Source organism: Hemiscyllium ocellatum, chromosome 37 (assembly GCF_020745735.1).
Source record: "Hemiscyllium ocellatum isolate sHemOce1 chromosome 37, sHemOce1.pat.X.cur, whole genome shotgun sequence".
Taxonomy (NCBI): domain Eukaryota; kingdom Metazoa; phylum Chordata; class Chondrichthyes; order Orectolobiformes; family Hemiscylliidae; genus Hemiscyllium; species Hemiscyllium ocellatum.
Genome location: NC_083437.1, coordinates 18395530 through 18417063, shown reverse-complemented (window position 1 = coordinate 18417063; position 21534 = coordinate 18395530). Strand labels below are relative to the sequence as shown.

General features: G+C 42.3%; 1 protein-coding gene across 2 annotated transcripts in view; it reads right to left on the bottom strand.

Annotated features, from left to right (window-relative positions):
* Positions 1-8191: 8191 nt before the first annotated feature.
* Positions 8192-21534, bottom strand: part of igsf21a (immunoglobin superfamily, member 21a) — a 357193-nt gene continuing 343850 nt past the window's right edge. For both annotated transcript variants that reach the window (XM_060852044.1, XM_060852045.1), the window contains exons 8-10: positions 11615-11807; positions 10074-10112; positions 8192-8445 (exon numbers count right to left, since the gene is read on the bottom strand). In XM_060852044.1, coding sequence (XP_060708027.1) covers positions 8372-8445; positions 10074-10112; positions 11615-11807 — 306 coding nt within the window. In that variant the 3' untranslated portion in view covers positions 8192-8371. The remainder of the gene's footprint in view (positions 8446-10073; positions 10113-11614; positions 11808-21534) is intronic.

Here is a 21534-nt window from a genome sequence, read left to right as displayed (position 1 = left end):
CCAGGGCGGTAAGAGGTGGGATATATAACAGTAGTTATGTCATGCAGCTGGAGTGGTGGCTCCCTTTCACATAGGCACACCAGAGTCCCTACAGTGTGAAAGCAGGCCATTCGGCCTCTCATGTCTGCAATGACCCTCCGAAGAGCATCCCACCCAGACCCACCCATCTCCCTACCCTCTCCCTTTAACCCTGCATTTAGCATGGCCAATCCACCTAACCTTTGAACAGTGGGAGGGAACCGGAGCACATGGAGGTAACCCACTCAGACACGGGGAGAACATACAAGCTCCATACTGACAGTCTATCGAGGTGGGAACTGAATCTAGGTCCCTGACGCTGTGAGGCAATGGTGCTAAACGCTGAGTCACCATGTCCCCAAAATGTAGAAAGGCAAAGGCCATCACTTGCCCTTCCCTCAATAAGGACTTGCCTGACTTATCCTGGTGAGGGCCTCACACCTCCCTGTGTTGCTCCTTGAGGGGTGCTGGCAATTCCACTACTCCCAGTAATACTGACCATGAATTGGCAGACAGCACTCAGGGCAGGACAAGTCAGCAGACTCAGATTGGGAGAAACTCCCCGATGCTGGAGATCAGAATCAAAAAGTGTGATGCTGGAAAAGCATAGCTGTCAGGCAGAATCCGAGGAGCAGGAGAATCAACCTAAGAATAGGCACAGTTTGTCTTTTAAATAAATTTGGGTTATCAGGAATGTGACCATAGCCTCAGAGGACCATATAGTGCTGTCTTATTAGAGAGACAATGGGTGGTGAGTTTAAGCTGATGGTCACCACCATTCAAGCATGGGGTGCGTTTGAGCAGATAGACCTTTACAGTGACCTCAGCTAGTGCAGGAATTGAACCCATGCTGTTGGCATTATTCTATATCACAAGTCAGTAGTCCATCCAACCAAGCTAACTAACAGCCATGGCTTTGGCAAGCGTTAACATTGACTCTCCAACCTGTTAATAAATCCACAGTGGAAATGTAAATTGCTCAGCTTTCCAACACGGATATCTCTCACATTGTTAAGAACAACGAACAGACATAGAAGAAATTCAGGGCAAGAGTGATTGCAATTTATTCTCCACTCACATCAGAGACAAAGCATTGGAGGGGAGCTATCAATTTTTATTAAATTTTGGCACTTAAAGGTTAAATATAATTAGTAATGAGACTTGCAAACTCTGCGTGAGCTTATTATCCCTTTTTAAAATATGAACTTTGCACATGTATAAAATTGTACAATGTCTTGGACATTGAATTGCAAACTAATTCTTACATGTCACAGTGGAATGTATGAAATGCAATCAGAAAATCAGCATGGTATCAGTGATGGGCATGTACCAGTTTTATAATAACACAAATTGTCCAACCATATTAAATTCAATAAAAAGCAATAAAAGAGGAAGTGACGTGAAATTGAATTTTTTGGACAGAGGAAAAAATCAATTGCAAGAAAATATCAAAATATCACTGATTGCTGGACCTCCTACTTTTAGTTAACAGCATCCTTGGCTTGGGATCTATTGTGTTAAGTCTTGCATTAACTATGTGAGTATATCTTTAAGAGACATGTTCATGCTTACATCACCATATCATAACATGTTACCTGAGATCTCAAATTCCAAGTTACCTCAGATCAATCGAAGCATGATAATCTGAAAGCTCTCTTATGACATAAAAGCTTAAGTTTAGCCAGACACTCCTGTGCTGAAAAATTAATTTTTGTACCTAATTGTTTCTTGTGGCAAATGTCTATTTCCATTTTGTATTCTGAAGAACATGTGCCTCAGCAAATGGTGCTCCATGGTATGACAATGATGGCTGTCTCACAGTATATAATGAATATAACATATTAGCATAATATTTGGTCCATATTGAACTACAAAAGCAATCATCCCAACATTCACAAACAAAACTGCATCAGAACATTATTCCAAAGAGCCAACACACACTACAGCACAGAGGAACTACGCAGAGCAGAGGAAAATTACCTTCACCATGTATTCAAAAAGAATGGGTACCCAATGAACACAGTCCACTGATTTCTCAGCAACAAACTCAAACAAGCAGACAAAACGCATCCAGAAACACTAGCCACTCTCCCCTACATCAAAGACATCTTAGAAATGACTGCCAGACTACTCAGACTCCTTGGCATCATGGTAGCCCACAAACCTATCAACACACTAAAACAGCAGCTAATGACCTTGAAAGACCCTAGACAGACAACAGGCAAAACTAATGTCATTTACAAAATACTGTGCAAGAACTGTAACAAACACTACATTGGACAACAGGCAGAAAACTAGCCACAAAATGATATGACCCACCCTCTCTCACTAGTATCCTTACATATAGATAAGGAAGGACACCACTTCGACTGGGACAACACATCCATCTCAGGACACACCAAACAGAGACAAACACGAGAATTCCTAGAAGCATGGCATTCCAATCGGAACTCTATCAACAAACACATCAAGTTAGACCTCATCTACAACCCCGTGAAAAAGAAACCAAGAAATGACATCACCACAGGAAATGACATCACCAACCCAAAGAAACCCAAACATATAATGAAAAGCAGGAATTATCAGCAGTGCTTCGCCCGGATGCACATTGAAAATGTTACCTAGTAGGATGACAAAAAGTCTGGAAATGAACCTTCCAGCTCAGTGAGCAAACTTACATCCAGAATAACTTGGTATATCACAAGTTACTTTCAAGGGCAAACATGTTCTAATGTCAAAAATCCCATGATATCATGTCAATGTTACACCAGGGACATGACTACTGAATGTACAAGCTGTTTGGCATGTGTACTTGTGAACTGACCAGGGATGAATCAGGCTATTTATGAATGCATGTGAAGCATGTCATACATATCAACTCCAAAAGCACAGGGATCTACATCCATAAAATGTTCCAACCACTCCTTGGACAGAAACAGCAACAGACCTTTTCACAATGCACTGGGAAGATTACATCCTTGTGATGGAGTACAGCTCCAAATTCCCCATTGCCCACTAACAACACAACAAGCACACCCAATATTGGCAGAATGAGTGCCAATTTTGGTTTATTGAGTATCCTACATAAGATGGTGTTTGATGACAGATTGCAGTTCACTGGCAAACCATTTCAAGACAATTGCCCTAAGTTGGGAGTGACCCATACCATATTGTTACTCCACACGCCAACGTTCCAGCATAATGTATGGTATGTACCATCAGATTCACTCAAATGGCAAGCAACAAAGCAAGATTTTCGCCTTACATTGTTCATTTTTGTTGAACACCAATGGAGAAGGGAATCACCATTCCCAGCACAAATTATTTTTGGAAGGCAAGAGCATTTGCGTAGCAACCAAATGTCTTATTCCTCTGAGAAATAGGGCCTTCTTCTTCAAGCACAGGGGTTGAAGTAAAGAGATAGACAATGAGTGAGCATGTAGAGAACTACCAAAACTGTGTCCTAGGCAGAGACAGTGTGAGCTTGAATTACAAAAACAAAAACTAATTACTTGGATAGCAGAAAAAGTTTTTAAAATTTGCAAAAACCCTAGCAACGCAAAGCCATTACTGATACTATGTTGTGAAGGAACAGGAACCTGTTCAGACCAATACCTGATATGTTAATTACGCACGGGATGAGTGATGAAGAACACTCTGACAATGATATTGAGTGACAGTAACTCACAGCAAGATGACCACGTTGTCAAACAAATGCACCAGAGAAGCTTTTGCAGATGATTATAAGGTTATCAAAACTCAAATCATTGCATTGATGTTCAAAATGCTAATCTTGTATAATCTGTTTTACCTGTTTGCATAATATCAAATTGACAATATGTGCCTATGTACAAATATGTTATCCGTTTAGCTCCAAGCATCTCAGCCAGATCCCCAGGGGCAAACCTGACCTCCTGGTCACTGCCCATTTTAATTCCCCTTCCCATTCCCTCTCCGACATGACCATCCTTGACCTCCACCATTGCAGACTGCACATTGGAGGAACAACACCTCATCTTCCACCTGGGCAGCCTACAGCCCAGAGGACTTAATGGTAAGTTCTCCAATTTCAAATGGTTACTCTTCCCATCTCTTGACTCCCTTCCCAGCCCTTCCCCCTCCCTTTCATTCCTCTGATCGACCCTTCCTTCCAGCTACCAACCAGATCCATTCCTCCCGTTGACCAGCCAAGCCATGCCCTCTACTTGTGTTCACCGATCCCTACCTCACCACCCCACCTCCCTTTATCTGCAGCTCCCCTTCCACCCACTTCCAGTCTTGAATAAGGATTCCACCCAAAACATTGACTTCGCCACCTCCTGATGCTGCGTGGCTTGCTGTGTTCTCCCAACCTCCTACTTGTGTATTTAAGGCTAAGTCTTTCTGTTTTGAAAAAGAGGATATTGTGTTCTGTATGCGTTATGTCAGAATGTCAGCATACCTTAAAGGGATATGCTCATAATATCCTGACTGCATTACATTATATGACCTGAGGGTATAAAGATCACATATTCCATCTTTCCTGGGATCACTTGAAGCATGACGCTGAAATGAAAATGTGCTCCTGTCTTGTAACATATTAGTTTAATGTTAACCCTAAAACTTCCGGAGAATGTAATGATTGTACATAAGAGTTAGTTGTAATAAATATATGATGGATCCTTCAATATCATGATATCGACATCCAATTTCTTGTGTTGTGAGAGACAAAATAAGCCAGATCAGATGAAGCACCCTGCTTCAGGTAAACTCACACCAATGTTAGTGGTAACATTAAGAGTTACATTAACTATAAAATTAACCACTTTCGAAATTATTATACGTTTTGGCTTTAGTGTACCTGGATTAGGTACTTTTACCCATTGTTGAGCTGTTGAGAAGTGTGGCATTGGAAAAGCACAGAAGGTCAGGCAGCGTCCGAGGAGCAGGAGAATCAATGTTTCGGGCACAAGCCCTTCACCAGGAATGTTATCTAGTTACTTATTCCAGAAAGTGAACATTAGAACTTTGTATGTGGATGGGCACGGAATAACTGGATATCTCCAAGCTGACAAGAACAAATGAAAGACACGGAGTAGGCATACTGAACGTTATGGCAAAGGGATACAACTGGAAAAGGTTGCAGTTTCTAACATTTGACTGTCAGGCATGGTTTTCTTCATAAAAGCAACAAAAGCCTATAACTTCTGGGAATTCTTCTCACTCCCGTCTTACAACTTCACCAGACTCCAATGAAAGTTTCATTTATTGGAATTGCACCTCATTCCTTGTCAGGTTCTGAGTGGAAGCTGCTCTCAGGAAATTCTTGCCCCTTTTAGTTCAACCTGCAATTTTCTGTGAACTCCATCCACAAACACTGTTTCTCCAACAACTGTTGTCGTCATTTCCGAAAGAATGCATGGATTCTGCTTCAAATAAGCTGATGACTGGAGAGTTCCATCTTCTAGCTACCTTCAACTGTATCTGCCACTTCAAGCTCAGCAACATGAACATGGGTTGGATACACTTCCTGCAGTAAGGTTTGTGCTGAATGGAGGCTCACAACTCTATCAGGATTAATGTGACATAGTGGCTCTGATATTGTGACCATTTTAAACTACACTAACCTCTCCTAAAGATCAGATTACATTTGGAACAAATAATATGCAACTTAAAATATCAATAACTTAGAATAAGCCCTTCCCTGCTTTTCTCTCACTAATTTAATGCAATCTTTTAAAACATTCAGGATAAAACAATTGAGCCACTCAATACAACACGCAGTACAAACCTTCTGAAAGGGGTGAAGAAGCTTGCATTTATGTCATGGTTTTCACAGCCACACTGATACAAAGCTGTGTGAGTGTTGAGGCTGTGGACTTGGATGTGACACTGAAAGTAACACTACGTATTACGTGAGGACAGCAGCTTACCTGACCTTAGGGTGAAAGGTCACATACCACATGTAAGAGCGGTAAGACAAAGCCTCCCGGAAAGCTTCGTTAACGTTAAATCCCTGAGCGTGAGTATTGTTCTTCCAGTCTGAGGTATGACACGCTGGTCGTCACAAAGTGCTGTCCCACCAATCAATGACTTATGAAGAGTATTTACTGCTGTAATGTAGAATACACAGGGGAAGGTTTTTACACCACCAGTTCCTACATATGCCAACATGATAAGGAGTAGCTTAACTGTTTTGTGATGTTTGGCACAAATGTATGTCTTGCTTTCTACTTTGGAGAATTGCATTTTACTCATGACTGGATTCTCCAAAGGGGTCACTGCAGCCATTAAATATCTACCTTCTATCCAATAAACTAAAATTAATCTGTAAAAATTGTAGCAAAAGTTTCAGTTCAAAATGACTTAATCATCCCAATCTCTCTCTGGTCTATGGACTGCAGGAATTGCCTAGTGTAGGTTACATTCAGATCCATCCTAGTTCATGCTGAGCTTGCTTGTCTTACTAGTCATTACTTCAACTCTGAGCTAGAAAGGGGTAGAATTAACCCAAGTTTCCTGCTCCTGGTCATGACACAGTAACCTCTTGAAAATTCCCTGGTTATTGGGCATTATAGAGCCAGCTCCCTCCAGTGACAAGATTCAGTCAGGTAGGAAGGGACTGGGCTGTTGCCCGGCCATCAACTGAGGCTCTTCATTGACCAATCAAGGACCTCATCCCATTGCCACCTGGAATAGCCCAGCTGTATGCAAGTCTGCTGCACTGGTGTGAGTGATAACTGTGTAGAAGATGCCAGGGAGGGGGTCATTCCGTCAATCAGAGAGGATGGCTCAATGGGTAATAGCCCGCTGTCTTTATTTCTGATTCCCTCATTACCCTATCCTTACAACATCCTACTTGTGAAACACTTTCTCCTCCCACTGTCCCACATTACTTCTTCAGGTCCTCATAAATCTGGAACTCTTGGCTGCTGTCGTTCTGGCAGCCACCATGGGCTCCTTAGTGGTGCTGCTGAGCTTAAGAACTGCTGATCTCTGAAATGGGTGGGCTCCTGTCCAGGGGGTTAGGCTGCAATTGGCCTTGCCACTGTCTGGCATGTGGCCTTGGGCAGGGGGTGCTTCCCGGAAACAGGCATCATTGGTTTCCAGTCAGCAGGCAGGACCCCTGACACCATATCAAGGTTCCACCTGTAGTGGCATTTGGTAGTGGAGGCTGTTTGGTCCATTAACGCGTATGATTGCGGCAATTGAAAAACCAACATCTTTATCATTTGTTAATCTGGCAGTGCAATGTTAAAAAAACACAGGTTTGCATTATAAAATCCTTCATATGATTATAGACATGAACACAATGGGTAGTCATTTGGTTACACATGAATATAAATTCCATTGCGATAACAGGCACTAAGGAGTTTAGCACCAACCTTTTTTTGAGTAACATGCTTTGCAAAGTCAATCTGAGACACTTGACAGATATGACACAATATATACACACTCATCCTTTCATGCACAGATACAGTTTCACATAATGATGTAATTAAGTTTAAAGAGATGGTCTCACAATCAGAGTCACTCATATCCAGAATCATTCTAAAGTGGCCACTTGCCTAGCAATTTTCTTGAGATCAAATGTTTCTGTACCTTTTGCGCATTTATTATTTCATCAAAACATCATCCCGTGGAAACTATCATAAAGCATTCACAGCATTGGCTACACATACAAATCCAGGCAGCTCTCTTCACTTTATGACCCCAACAGTTCATATCCTTTCTCTGCTTTTAATGTCTTTTCCAAACTCATCTATTAGGCTGTTCCATTGGCTATCTTAGTCCATCCCTTATGGTTGGTGTCTGTTTCTATTGACATTTGGAAAATTATCCTACAAACCTTCCAAACAAAATGCATGATCTTAAGAGAATGTTACATTGCTGGGAGTAAATATAAATTGCTGATTAGTTGTGGTTACAAGTTATTAAAGGACGTGATCTCCTTTGTGTTTTGGAACAGGAGCTTCTTGAGCTTTCACTTAACTGACCACTGTTTTATCTTCTCCTGTTAATTTGGAGATTGTGGATGGATAAACGGTGGATGATGTTTCATCTTTGTCTGGACAGACTTTCCTCACCCTTTCCTTTCCTATTTCCCAATGTCTTATGTTAAAGGCAAGGTGTAAATGCAAGCTTATTGGTGTACATCACTTCCGGCAGAAGACAAACCGAAGACCAGAGCATCTTTTAAACAGATGGAGCTTTAATTCAGGAACACATGAAGCAATGAGACACCTTTTATATGAGAAAACCCTACAGAAAGTGGAACATCCAGAATTTGATAAAGAAAAACATTAAAATAAAAATCTTTTATGATGTGCAGCAGCTGGACGGATATTATCCCCCTCAACTCCTTGATGGTCTTTCACGTCAAGTCCAATATAACTGCTAGGATCATCGCTAAGGCGAGTTTGACACTTTTGTTGCATGCTGATGCACCTGAAATCAGAAGCAGAATTTCTTTTCTTGGTTTATTGCATTATTTAGTGCCTAGGTAGCATGGATAAAATAAATTGACAACCATAGGCAGCTTTAATAAAGAACACTGTTTGACCTTGCTTTGATTCACTGCTTGCTAGCATAACAAAATCATGTCTAGTTCAGCTTTCTCCATGAAACTCCAGTGGCCACCATTGGCATTCCACAATAACAAGGGAGAGAATCAGGCATGTGCTGAGGTACCTTCTTGTATTATTTAAAGGGGGAGAGGGTCCATATTTTGATAATGTTCTCTTGATCGGTGTTTAAGGAGTAGCTTGAGAAAACCTGGTATTTTTTGGGGATGTATGCATAATATTGACTGTCCTTTTAAGGCAGTTATAAAGCAGAAATCTAATTGGACTTCTCAACTTCTCCCCCAGCCAGATGGTATAAATAGGCACAGCGTCAGATTAAATAAATGCTAACTACTGTCATTCAGGTCTATTAAAGGAGTCAATCTATGAAAGCAACTTTTCGTGGTAAATTCTCTACCAGTCCAGTTTGTACACAAATATTTTAGGTACATCATATCTGAGTCAATTTGGAACAATAACTCGGATTTGCACGTGTGAACTATGGGTTCCGTGGTCCCACTGTACCATTACAGGTGGAGGGGTCACCTGACTGGAGCCAAGGCGGTCAACTTGGTCAACCAAGGTTATTCCTCAGCCAAGAAATAACAGATGCTCCTTCACTGAGTAAAGCATTAACTCTCACTCTGCTATCGCTCTAAGGTTGTTGTGCTACAGTCCCCACCATTCAAACTGCTGATAGTTAAATTGGTCAAATAGCGCAAACTATTTTCCATTTCTGTTACTGCCAATTACAAAGTTTCTTGTAAGCTGGTTTTTGTTGGCTGTTTGTACATGGCTAAGTATATATTGTAATTCTCAGTGTTGTGGAGCATTCAGTTAGAGACAAGCTGGGCAAGACTGTGAGATTTCAGCCAAAGGCATCAGTCTGAAAGTCTAATTGAGGAGATTGTAGTGCTTTGTCATGTCCCGACAGTGTGAGGATCAGGCAGTGTAATACACAATAATTACTGTGCCACAGAAATACTCAAAGAGCACCAGAATTATAGAGTGCTGAGATGCAACACAAATCTAAACTGGCCAGTGTAGACAGCAGGCAAATTGTGTTTGTACCAATTTCCTGCCATAAGCAGTGGGGACTGTTTAAATAAATAGGAATGTCATTACATCTCCAATGGTAACATGCAGCAACAAACCAGTTGGGATTCATGAATCACCTCTCCCTCTCTCCCCCTCTTAATAATCCTCAAGTTTCTAAATACACTATTGGAGGACAGACTTTGTGTTGCTCCCTGGAATGCCAGTCACCTCTTAATAGTCCCCAGTTTGGACTTTGGACCAAGCAAGTCTTCATTCCCTAACCTCCAGCTTAGACTCCCTCCTGTCTTTGTTTCTGTACCTTGGCCACAGACAGTTCAGGCTGAATGCACTGATTCTGGGGTTGAATCAGGAGTCTGGTCTATTCCCCATGGTCTGCACCCAATCATTTGACCTTCGCGCAGCCACTGAAGACACTGACACAGAAATGGATAGAATTAGAAAGTACAGACTCACCATTTTTATCATCAGTGCCTTTAGGAATGTTTGGATTCTCTGCAAGATGAAAATATAAAGTAATATGAAGAAGATAGGCATTTACTGAACAGGAGAAGTTATTTCAGTCTATAAAGGCCAGGAACATGAATGGCCTAAGGCAGGATAATGTGAACAGTAGATGCCAGTGCTCTGTGATGGTTCACAGAAGGGCTGTGCAGAACTGAAGGATACAGATCTGATGTTTGATTGAACAGAAGTTCCTAAAAATCAAACAGTTGTCATCCACATCCAACAGACAATAGGGAAAACAAATGGACACTTGTCCTTTAGTTCAAAGGTCATAGAATATTAAAATAGGGAAGTCTTGCTGAAACCATAGAAGGCACTAGTCTGATCACAGCTGTTATACTGGAAACAGTTTTGTTTCTATCATCTAAGGAGAGATATATAGCACTGGAGGCAGTCCAGAGAAGCTTCACAAGGCTGATGCTGGGTATAGATGGTCAGTCTTATGAGGAGGTGATGAGGACTGCAGATGCTGGAGATTAGAGTCGAGAGTGTGGTGCTGGAAAAACACAGCAGGTCAGGCAGCATCCAAGGAGCAGGAGAATCGACGTTTCAGGCAAAAACCCTTAATCAGAAATGAGGGTGGGAACCTCCAGGGTGGAGAGATAAATGGGAGGGGGGGGGGGTAGGGCTGGGGAGAAGGTAGTTCAGAGTGCAATAGGTGGATGGAGGTGGGGGTAAAGGTGATAGGTCGGAGAGGAGGGTGAAGCGGATAGAGGACAAGGAAGACGGGTAGATGGGACAGGTCATAAGGGCGGTGCTGAGCTGGGATTTCATCAGCTTCCTCATTTCTCCCCTCCCACCTTATCACACACTCTCGAGTCTTATGAGGAAAGCTTGGGCCTATACTCATTGGAGTTTAGAAAAATGGAAGACGACCTTATTAAAACACACATGGTTCTCAGAAAGCTTGAAGGTTAGACACTGACAGGTTATTTCCTCTTATGGGAAGGTCTAGGACCAGACAGCATAAACTCAGAACAAGGGTTTATCATTAACTCTCAGCTCCCTGACCCACATGCCTCATTCCTGATGAAAGGCTTATGCCGATATGGCGATTCTCCTGCTCCTCGGATGCTGCCTGACCTGCTGTGCTTTCCCAGCACCACACTCTTGACTCTGAGCTCCAACATCTGTAGTCCTCACTTTCTCTAGACTCAAGTGTCTGCATCTTCTCCCGTGTCTTATGGTGTTATCTCTGATGAGTCAATAATTGGGTGCTATAAGTGGCTCCTATGAATGAGGTAATTATCACATAAATAGGTTTCTTGCTCTTAATTGCTAGCCAGTGATCTCTGCTGCAAAGTGTCCTTGCAATGTCAACTGAATAGTCTGCCAATTTATGTCCATGCAGCAAGCCACTTGGGTCAGGCACTGAATAATTATCAATGCTAATGGCATCCTGGCTGGACTGATACCACAGTTTCTAGGAGAGCAGGAATGAATATATGTCTGCGACATCTAACTGTAGCTGTTAATAGCTTGATACTTACCGAAAATGATGAGTCTGGCATGAGTGTCAGTTGATCCCAGCGGGTTCTGGGTGGTGCAACGGTACATGGAGCCATTGAGCTCTGCCGGGACTCTCTCCAACACCAGCTCTTTACCATCAAACTCATCACTTCCATCTAATAGACGTCCCCCCACTCTGGTCCAAGTGAAAAGAGGGTCCGGGAAAACTTCATTCTGTTAAAGGCACAAAGCATGGCAAGTGTCAAGTTGCTCTTAAATTCCTCAAATACAACATGATAAAAACCCACGTCTTCCAAGACATTGGGAGTGTGGATGCTGGAATGGAGGGATGTAGTAAGTGAGGTGGAGGAATGGAAACATGGTGGTAGCCATTGCTCAAAGCCAAGTTCCATTACACTGGTTCTGTGGACAGAGCTTCTGCCTCCAAAATCTCTCACTTTGTGGTGGAGATCTCAGATTTGCAATCAAGTATCCAGCTTTGAGAAAATGCTATTGGGTTGAGTAAGTGTTATCTTCATTTTTTTCATTAAGAATTCTTGAGCTCCCTATTTAACAGCATCTTAGGGCCAACTCCAGAGCCTAAACTGCATCGTTGAAGAGGCAACGATCATGGATCAACTGAAGATGGACCTAAATGAAAGCCTTGCCAGGAGTACTCACTCCCTGAGATTGTCCTTTCTCACTGACCTGGCTAGTGTTTGTAAGATCGGTGGGAGACCATCCTTGTCTGGGTCAGGCAAGGACAAGTTCTGTCTGTGTCTTGTGTTTGGATTCTCTTTTCACCATGTCGTTGGGGTAGGGGATTTGCTTGGGTCCTTCACTATCCCTGGAATTACTTCAATTGGTTCCAAACAAGCCAAACTGAAAGCTCTACTTTAAAATGTTCTTCTTCAGGGACCTACAGGTACTGTTATAAAAGCTATAACAACTAACCTCATTCACTGCTCCTATAACCGTGAGTATTCTTCCTCAGTGAGGTATCAGAGGTCATCATTCCTGGTGATTAAGCGTGTGTTATTGTTTGTGTTGGAATGGAATTGCAGCCAATGCAAGGATCTTTGGAAATCTGAAATAATTGGGCTCCTCCTATTTTGGTGAGCAATTGTCCCATTCTCCTGTTTAATCCAGCTCATTAATTCGGTAATGTTATTAAATACTCTGCCCGTGTGTAGTTTAGATGCACAAAACAAGAAAGTACCAAGTTGATGTCAGTTAACCAGCTCCCTCTAACTCACTGCCACCTAATACTTTCAATTCTCTTCCACCAAATTTCAGCTGGAATCTTCCCTTTAACCTCCTGTTCCTAAAGTTATACTGACAGGCTCCTCCCACTGATTGTGCCAACAATCATCTTCACTAATACACAATGGCAATTTTGTCCTCTCTCTCATCATTTATTGGTGGGCAGTCTTCACCCTGTACCTTCACCCTGTACCTTCTGGCTGGTTATTGTTACCCACCCTCAGGTCAGGCTGGCACTCTGCTTTGCCCACAGCGCCATGTCATTTCCCGTGCCACATGGTCCTGGGATCCTGGTATTCCCACACCAAAAGCATTGTGGGTGCCTCTGCACTGCATAGACTGCTTCGAGAAGGCAGCTCACCATCCCCCTTTCAAGGTGAACATGTGTTGGCAAAGTAATACTGGTTCAGCCATGATGTCCACATCCCATGAATGAACAAAGAGAACAAAACATCATGAAGCTATGGTGGGGTGGAAGAGGCAGGTGTTCTTACATTAAAATGAAAATTTGATCTGGTTAAAGGTGACAACTTAAAGTTTGATTCCTTAGACCATGTTTTTTCAGACTTAAATGCCTGTTTTTCTCTGTTCATCGAATCCCGACAGTGTGGAAACAGGCCCTTTGGCCCAAAGGTCTTCACTGACCCTCCGAAGAGAATCCCACTCCTCTATATTTCCCCCTGACCCACACAGCCCTAAACATTCTGGGCAGTTTAGCATGGCCAACTCACCTGACCTGCACATCTTTGGACGGAGGGAGGAAAGCAGAGCACCTGGAGGAAACCCACGCAGACACTGGGAGAATGCGCAAACTCCACACAGACAGTTGCCCGAGGTTGGAATCGAACTCAGGTTCCTGGCGCAATGAGGCAGCAGTGCTAACCATTGAGCCACCATGCCACCCCACTCCAACATTTTTGTTAGCTCAAAAGAAATTTAAATGGCCTTTGATAACTATAGTTTTTATACTCTGCTTTAATGTTTGCACAGCAGCAAGTTAAAGTTTGATCTGGACGTGTAATCTGACGATACTATGGCTAGGATTACATCCATTCCTTCATCTCTAAAAGCAACAGGAAGTTAAAGAGAGAGTGATGCCAATTGTTAGTGTTCCCAGAAGATAAATGTGCAAGTGTTCACCGCTCTTTGTAAAACGAGCATTATCTAAAATATTGTTTCAACCTTGATCTTTCACTATTTCAAATGTGTGTCTCTTTGTTTCGCTGTCTTGAAGTGGTATTCCAAATTTTTCTACTCTATAGCCATTTTTCTGCTGCGTGCTTTCAAGGTTCCCTTGTGCAGATTGGCTTTGTGCAGAAGTTATTCTATTTGTGTTGACTTTCGATGCACAGGAATCCATCAGTTTTACTCTGGAGGCTGGATTCCAGGCTGCCAGCTGGCCACGGTGAGAATGCTGATTGTTTTTCTGACTGCAGATCCTTGCTGCTTCCTGGAGAAGGTCCATGTCAGACAGCAGTTGGAAATCAGCCCTGCTTGTTTGGATGGAAAGGACAGCCTGGCTTTTCAGACTGGTGCACATCCAATGCCAGCGACGGTGATGAGAAAATATATACAAGTAACTGCTTACCCCACTCACTCTTTCATTCAAAATGCCAGCTCAAAGAAAAGAGTAGCCGTTTTGTCACTGCTCCATTGCATTGCAGCATGAGGCTGTGACACCTGATCATTCTTGTGTCAACTGTAGCCTAGCAACTCTGCACCAAAAGACTTCCCATCCTGTCAACCTCCATCTCCTCTGAGTATTCTGCCCTCCTGCTCTCCCTTAATTCCTCCCTCCATATAAACTCATCACCCCATATTCAGAATCAAACCCTTGGCCTTGCCATTTTGCATCTCCATTCCCATCATGTCACTCACATTGCTTCTTATTTTTCGCTCTCCATCCACACCCCCTTCCCTCCCCCAAACATTTCGCATTCTATGTCAGCCCCCTTCCAAATTCACTTTAAGTGCGCTTTTCATGTTCCAAATGTCTTGTCCCATTCACGATGTATCTGCAGCTACTGATGTCCTCAAACCATCCTTTGATATTGTCATTAAAGCCATTATTCTCTCTGACTCTGGCGTATCCTCAAACACCTGGGTAGTGTCCTCTTCATCTCTCCCTTAAGATAAAGGACATAGACCTGAACAGATAAGGTGGACAACTGATTTAGCTATTCATGGTTAGATCTATCCATGAATGTCTATCCGATCCCATTCTCAGCTGTTATAACACTCAATGAAACCTGGAATGCAAGATAACCTCTGGCTCCTTTATTCTGTCTTCTTGTAATCCTCTCCCCTGTTTTCTGCACCATGACTTGCAACAAGTAGGAGGGTCTTATGCAACTCATAATGAAGACCATTCAATCAGCTGCTCTTGTTACTTCCTTCTTTTCTCCTCCCAACCCTTAATCCACTGGCCCACACTTCCCCGAAAGACTCCTTCCCACCCTAGATCTTAACTTACTTCTTTTTCTAGCACGTCCCCTATGTTCCCTCATGCCCTCACTGTGTTCGTCTTACCTATGTGACACTCTCTCAGTCATCTCCCTGTTGAACTGCCGATGACCCAATTTCTCCCAGCTCTCACGTTGGCTGATATTGTAAATAATTATTTCAATTTGGCTTCTCCTTTAGACTTACCATCGCCAGCTTGATGTTCCAAAAAAAATCCCTTGATCCTTGCATCCTTGCTCACCACCATCCCAACTACAGCCTCATTCCAAAGTCTTTGAACACAGGAAGGAACATGGAAGCGGGGCAGGCTATTCAGCCCCTCGAACCTGCTCCCCTACCCTAAATCATGGTTGGTCATCCCAAATATAATTTTTCTAAGTATGTCCTACGTCTCTCAATGTTATTCAGAATTGGAAATCTACCCATTTCTATTTTTATATATTGATGTGCATTTAATGAGGTTCCACTACCCTCTGTGATGGAGAATTCCAATGATACACTACATTGAGTGATGAAATTACTCTTCATCTCGATCCTAAATGGCTTGTCCCTTATTCTCAGACTTTGTCCCTGGTTCAAGATCTTCACTCGGGGGAGCGCCATTCTTTCCAGATCTAACCTGTGCACCAGTATAAGCATTTTGCAGGTTTCATTGAGAGCTCCTCTTATTCTCCTAAACTTCAGTGAGTAGAATTACAAATGTTTAGCCTTTGCTCATTCAACAATGCCTCCAAACTTGGAATCATCCTCTGAACTGTCCCCAATGAAATAATCTGTTTTTCTCAATAATATAGATTTAGATTCCTCAGACTCTCCTGTTAGCACGCAGTCTTGCCATTCCAGTAATCAGACTGGCAAAGCTCTGCTGCATTCCCTCTCTGGAAAGACTATCCATGTTGCTGCTTCCAATTGTGCACTAACCATTCCCAGAAATCCATGTTCAAATTGTTTCAGTCAGGTTTCTGTCCTTGCCAATGCTGTAAAACAACATGTGACAAAACTCCAAGTAACCTCCAATGCGATTGTGATAAGGGTAAACATTTCCCTCTCATCATTCTTGACTTGCCTACAGGCAATGTTGCCCATACTGGCACCCTCCAGTGGCCTGGTTCTATTATCTAACTAATTGTAACATTGGCCTCTTGCAGTACAATGGTAGTGTCCATACCTCTGATCCAGCATGTCTGGGTTCAATCCTACCAGGTCCAAAGGCCATTAAAAACTCTGAACAACTTGATGAGAGAATATCTAAAATGGAGGATTAATGGTCATTTGTGGTGCAATGGTAGTGCCCCTACTCTGGAATAGAAGATCCAGAATCAAGACCCCCAACTCCAGAGTTGTGTTATAACACATTCGAACAGGTACTTAAATAGGAGAGTCAAAGGCATAATAATGCTATTAACCAAAAAGTTGCCGGTACAAACCACTTGCAGTGATGAAAGTGTTTCCTGGCAGTCAGAGGCAGTAGTTTCTTGGTGAACATAGCTGTTCTTCCAAGCAGTTAACCTGGGCTTGATTGCTGGCCATTGCAGCTAATCCATTTCCAAAACATACCAAATTTGAAACCCCAAAGGCTTGATTCTCCGTGTGAGATTATACAGCCTCTTGAGGTGCAATAGGAGCATCCCTCACCTTTGGACCAGGAGGTCTAGGTTCAAGTTGACAGGTTTGTCACAGCATGTTTAAGTAGTTGATCAGAAATAACTAGAAATGATCATTGGGGCTCTTGTTATGGATTATTTGAAGAGGAAATAGATGGAACTTTTAATAGTAATGGTGCAGTGATTGTAATGAGGTCAGCTAGGGGGACCTCAAAGAATATGAGTTCCCTGATTTGGGCTGTTAATCTGTTCCAATCAGAGAGCCCTGGCTGACAGATATAAACAGGAGTGTCAGAGGTTCTGTTCACTCTGAGAGCTGGCCTGAAGGAGTTGGATCAGTACTATGCACATGTAAATAAAGGGTGACTTGGTGATAGGATACCGGCCACTGTGGAGTTATTTCAAATGGGTTGAAGGGTTGTGGGGAGCAGGCTGGTAAGTGGAATGGAGGCCGAGATGAGATCAGCCATGATCACATCATGTGGTAGAACAGGCTTGAGGGGCTGAATTGCCTACTCCTGCTCCTAGTTCTTATTTAAAGCATATAAAGGAGAATTGTTTGAAACCATACGATTTCGAAGAAGAGTCACATGACACAAAACATTAATTCTGTTTCTCTTTCCACAGATGCCTTTGGACCTTTTGAGATTCTCCAGTAATCTCTGCTCCACCCCAAACAACCACTTCTTCAGTAACACAGATGGTACATGGTGATTAGTGGTGAGCATCATTGTTAAAATACAACAAGCTAATAACAAGGGGGAAACAATCCATTGGACAAAGGAGAAATTCTTCTTCAGAAGACAAGTGAGTTTATTACTTTAAATACTTTAAGAATACTCAGTCATTCACCAGCAGCAAGGAATTGGACAATCAGCAGAACTTGTGGAACGAACAGTCAATTAGAAACAGCACTGGAGGCCAAAATCTTTACTATAGACCTGGTCAGGAATACAGGAGAAGCAGTGTGAGGAAGTAAGACCTTAATTAGTTACCTAGTTACTAGGCAGTTACAGAGTCCTTAGAGAGGAAGGGTCTGTAGGGCCGGTCGATTCATGGTTCACCTCAGTGTGCCATGAGTAAAGTAGAAAATTTATGTGAGCAAAGGGGAAAACCCTTTAACCATTCCCATTGTTATCACAGCACTGAGCAATCCCCAGAAAGAACAGCTACAGTTTGCTTTGTGTATAGCCCAGAGATTTAATTTGTACTGAAGCAGCAGCGGTGGGTACTTTGTGGGATAGATTTGTGTTACAAGGGGGCAACTGAAAAGATAAAGGAGGTAAAGTCTGGCGGAAGAAGGTAGTCCAAAGACGTAAGACTGTGATAAGGATGGGCGTTAAACAAGTTAAACCATGACTTTAGCAGGAAGTTTTATTAAAACTATAGCAATGAAGTTGCATTTGGAAATTTATGGAGGGTTCGTCCAGCATGTTTAGGCAGTGAGAAGCCTTAATGAGTGTACAAAAAAGCTTCACCTTGGCACTATTTGAAGAGGTGTGGGCATGTTCTCCAGAGTGTCCTAGCCACTAATAATGAACAAGTATCACTTAAAGAGATTGTCTGATCACTACCCCATTGCAGTTCATTATGGAGTCTTGCTGCAGACTGAATGACTGTAGTGTTCCCTGTGTTATGTCTACAGATCTGTCCTAAATGTTGCCACGAAAGAGCAACCTAAACCTATTTATGCAGGTAGTCCTCTCTTGAGCCTTGAATCATCTTGTGTGTATGAGTAAGTGAGGGTGTGTGGGTAGAGGGGGATTCAGAGATTGTTAACCAATAATATTCAAGACTGGCCATTCATTTACAATAGTCCATGCAGACAATAAGTAAGAACATTGCATTACTTGCCTTTCAGAGAGGATTAGGAACCAAATCTACTCACTGAAGAACAAAATTACCTTAACCTTCTGCAGATACATGGCCCTCTGAGGTACATATTCCCCACTTCCAAATGTTACTTGCAGCATTATTGTAAAATAAATGGAATTGTAAAATGTGACAGACATCTTTGTGAATTGACGATCTGTCATTTAATACTTTTGATAAAATTGGATCATTTCACTTGAACAGGATTCCATGTCTATGTTGTATAAACTAATCTGACATGAGTGTTCCCTTTCACCTAGCGTAAATTATTTAACTTTTTTCACTGTTATTAAACACTCAAAATGAAGATGGGAGAGCTAATGACTTCAGGAGAGTGCAGTTTTCTCTGCAGCTGCCTTTCTAATTTAACTTGAAATTTACTTAAAAATAACATCCACACGATATGAATAACACAATCAAACCGAGTTTTCAAATGCTAAGAGTTTGGCGCGGTGTGCGAGTTGAATTTATATTTAATGCTCTCTCCCCCACCTTCTTTTCTATTCAAACATTTTATGACTTTGTAGAATGGAAATGTTTTCCTACTGTCTGCAACTTGAAGGAGTAATCATCTGCAGAACTGTGATAATTATACTGCTGGGTGTCAGAATGTTAACTGAATTGAATACAATGAGAATATTTCTATCTTGTCAGAACCTGGCATGATATGAAAAGCTCCACCAGGCTACTTTTGTTCTTCCTATCGTGAAGCCCAGTTCTCATGTGCTTTACAATTAAAACCTTTTATTGCTACTTCATTTCCCGAAAGGGCTGTCTCATACAATAGCAAAGCTCTAAAAACATCAGCAGTGACTACCCCACCCTAGCACAGTTGCTCCTCAGAGAACCTTTCTTAGCTTGCAAGCTTTTATTAAATGGCCAAATCTTGTGTGATCTACAGTACCATGCCCAGAACCAGTACAGATGAGGAACGTCATGGAGGATTGAAGTTTTATCTACATAAGTGCAGATTGGCGAGTCAATCATGTAGAAGATATCACAGTCTGACCAATCCTGTTTTCATCATAAGTCCACTTTTATGTGGGGATGAGTTTATTCGCTCCTCTGTAATGCAGAACAATGAGCCAACGACAGAACCTGAAGGAAATTAGTCAACTTACTGCAGACTTGGACCCAAAATATTCCAATCTATGGCTTTACAATACTCTGAAGCAGTATAATATCTGACTGATTTTTGACTTGATTTATTACTGTCACCTGTACCCAGGTACTTGAGTCACTAATTTAATAATTGATTACTTAATTAATTAAAATACTTTGTTAGCTCGCGATTGGAGGGTTACTTACTGTCATCTCTAGCCTCAGAAAAACACCAATAGTTATTCCTGTTGGCCCTGTATAAAGGAGGTGAAAACAATTGCTTCAGTAGTAACACTGTCAGCACTGAGTCTGAGATTGGGGTTCAAACAGCACTCCAAGACATTGCTGAGGTCACTTTTGGAGTACTGTGCATAACTCTTTTCGTCCTGCTATAGGAAGGATATTATTAAATTGGAAAGGGTGCAGAAAACGATTAACAAGTAAGTTACTGGGACTGGAGGACTTGTGTTATCAGGAGACGCTGAGTAAGCTGGGACTTCCTTTCATTTGAGCATAGGAGGTGAGAGGTGACTTTGTAGAGGCTTCTAAAATCATGAGGGGCATGGATAAGGTGAACAGCAAAGGTTCAAAACCAGAGGCATAAGTTGAGAGGATTAAAGGTTTAAAAGGGGCCTGAGGGGCAACTTTTTACACAGAGGATGGTGCGTACATGGAATGAGCTGCCACAAGAAGTGGTAGATGCAGACACAATTACAACATTTAAAAAGCATCTGGATGGGTACATGGATAAGAAAAGCTTAGAGGGATATGGGCCAAATGCCGGCAAATAGGACTAATTCAGTTTAGGCAAACAGGTTGGCATGGATGGGTTGGGCCAAAGGGTCTGGTTTGTGCTGTATGACTCTATGACTCCAGGGACTGAGGAGATAATCCACACTGAGAATCCCTCATCAGAGGGAGTGCTGCACTGTCGATGAGATGTTAAATCAAGGATGTGTCACTCAGCCTGTTTGGGCGATTGTAAGCAATCGCACTGTTTGAAGAAGAGCTGGCAGACTGCCCCAGAGATCTGGTTAACACTGCTTCCTCAACCAGCTCCAAGTTAATTGGTAGTACCTGGTTCAGAAGGCTCTTTATGACATTGGTACATTGATGTCTCAATGAGTTGCAGGGAGGTGTTGCTAATGTCACTGGATAGAAATCTAGAATTGCAGATTAATGTTCTGGCGACATGGATTTGAATCCCACCATGGCAGATGGTGAACTGCGAATTCAACAAAATTCTGGAATAAAGTGTTGGCCTAATGGCAGCCATTGTCAATCGTTCCAAAATAAAAACCCATCTCGCTTACTAATGTCCTGTAGGAAAGGAAATGTGGGTCACCTTGTCAAGTTTGCTTTATATCCAAGTTGAGACCCACAGCAAAGTGGTTGACTCTTAACTGCCCTCTGGGCAATTAGGGACGGACAGTAAATGCTGCCGCGCCAGTGATGCCCACATCACTGAATGAATTAAAAATATTCATTCCACAGAAAATGCTGTGGGCTCTTTGTACAAGGATTGTCAACAAGAAGAGACACACTAAATGAAGCAGCAGGTGAGAGAGAGTTTCTTCTGATGTAGCACGGGAGGCATTCATATTGGCAGTGCAGAGGTGGAAAGAAATGCTGTCTTGAATTTACGAACAGTAGCAATA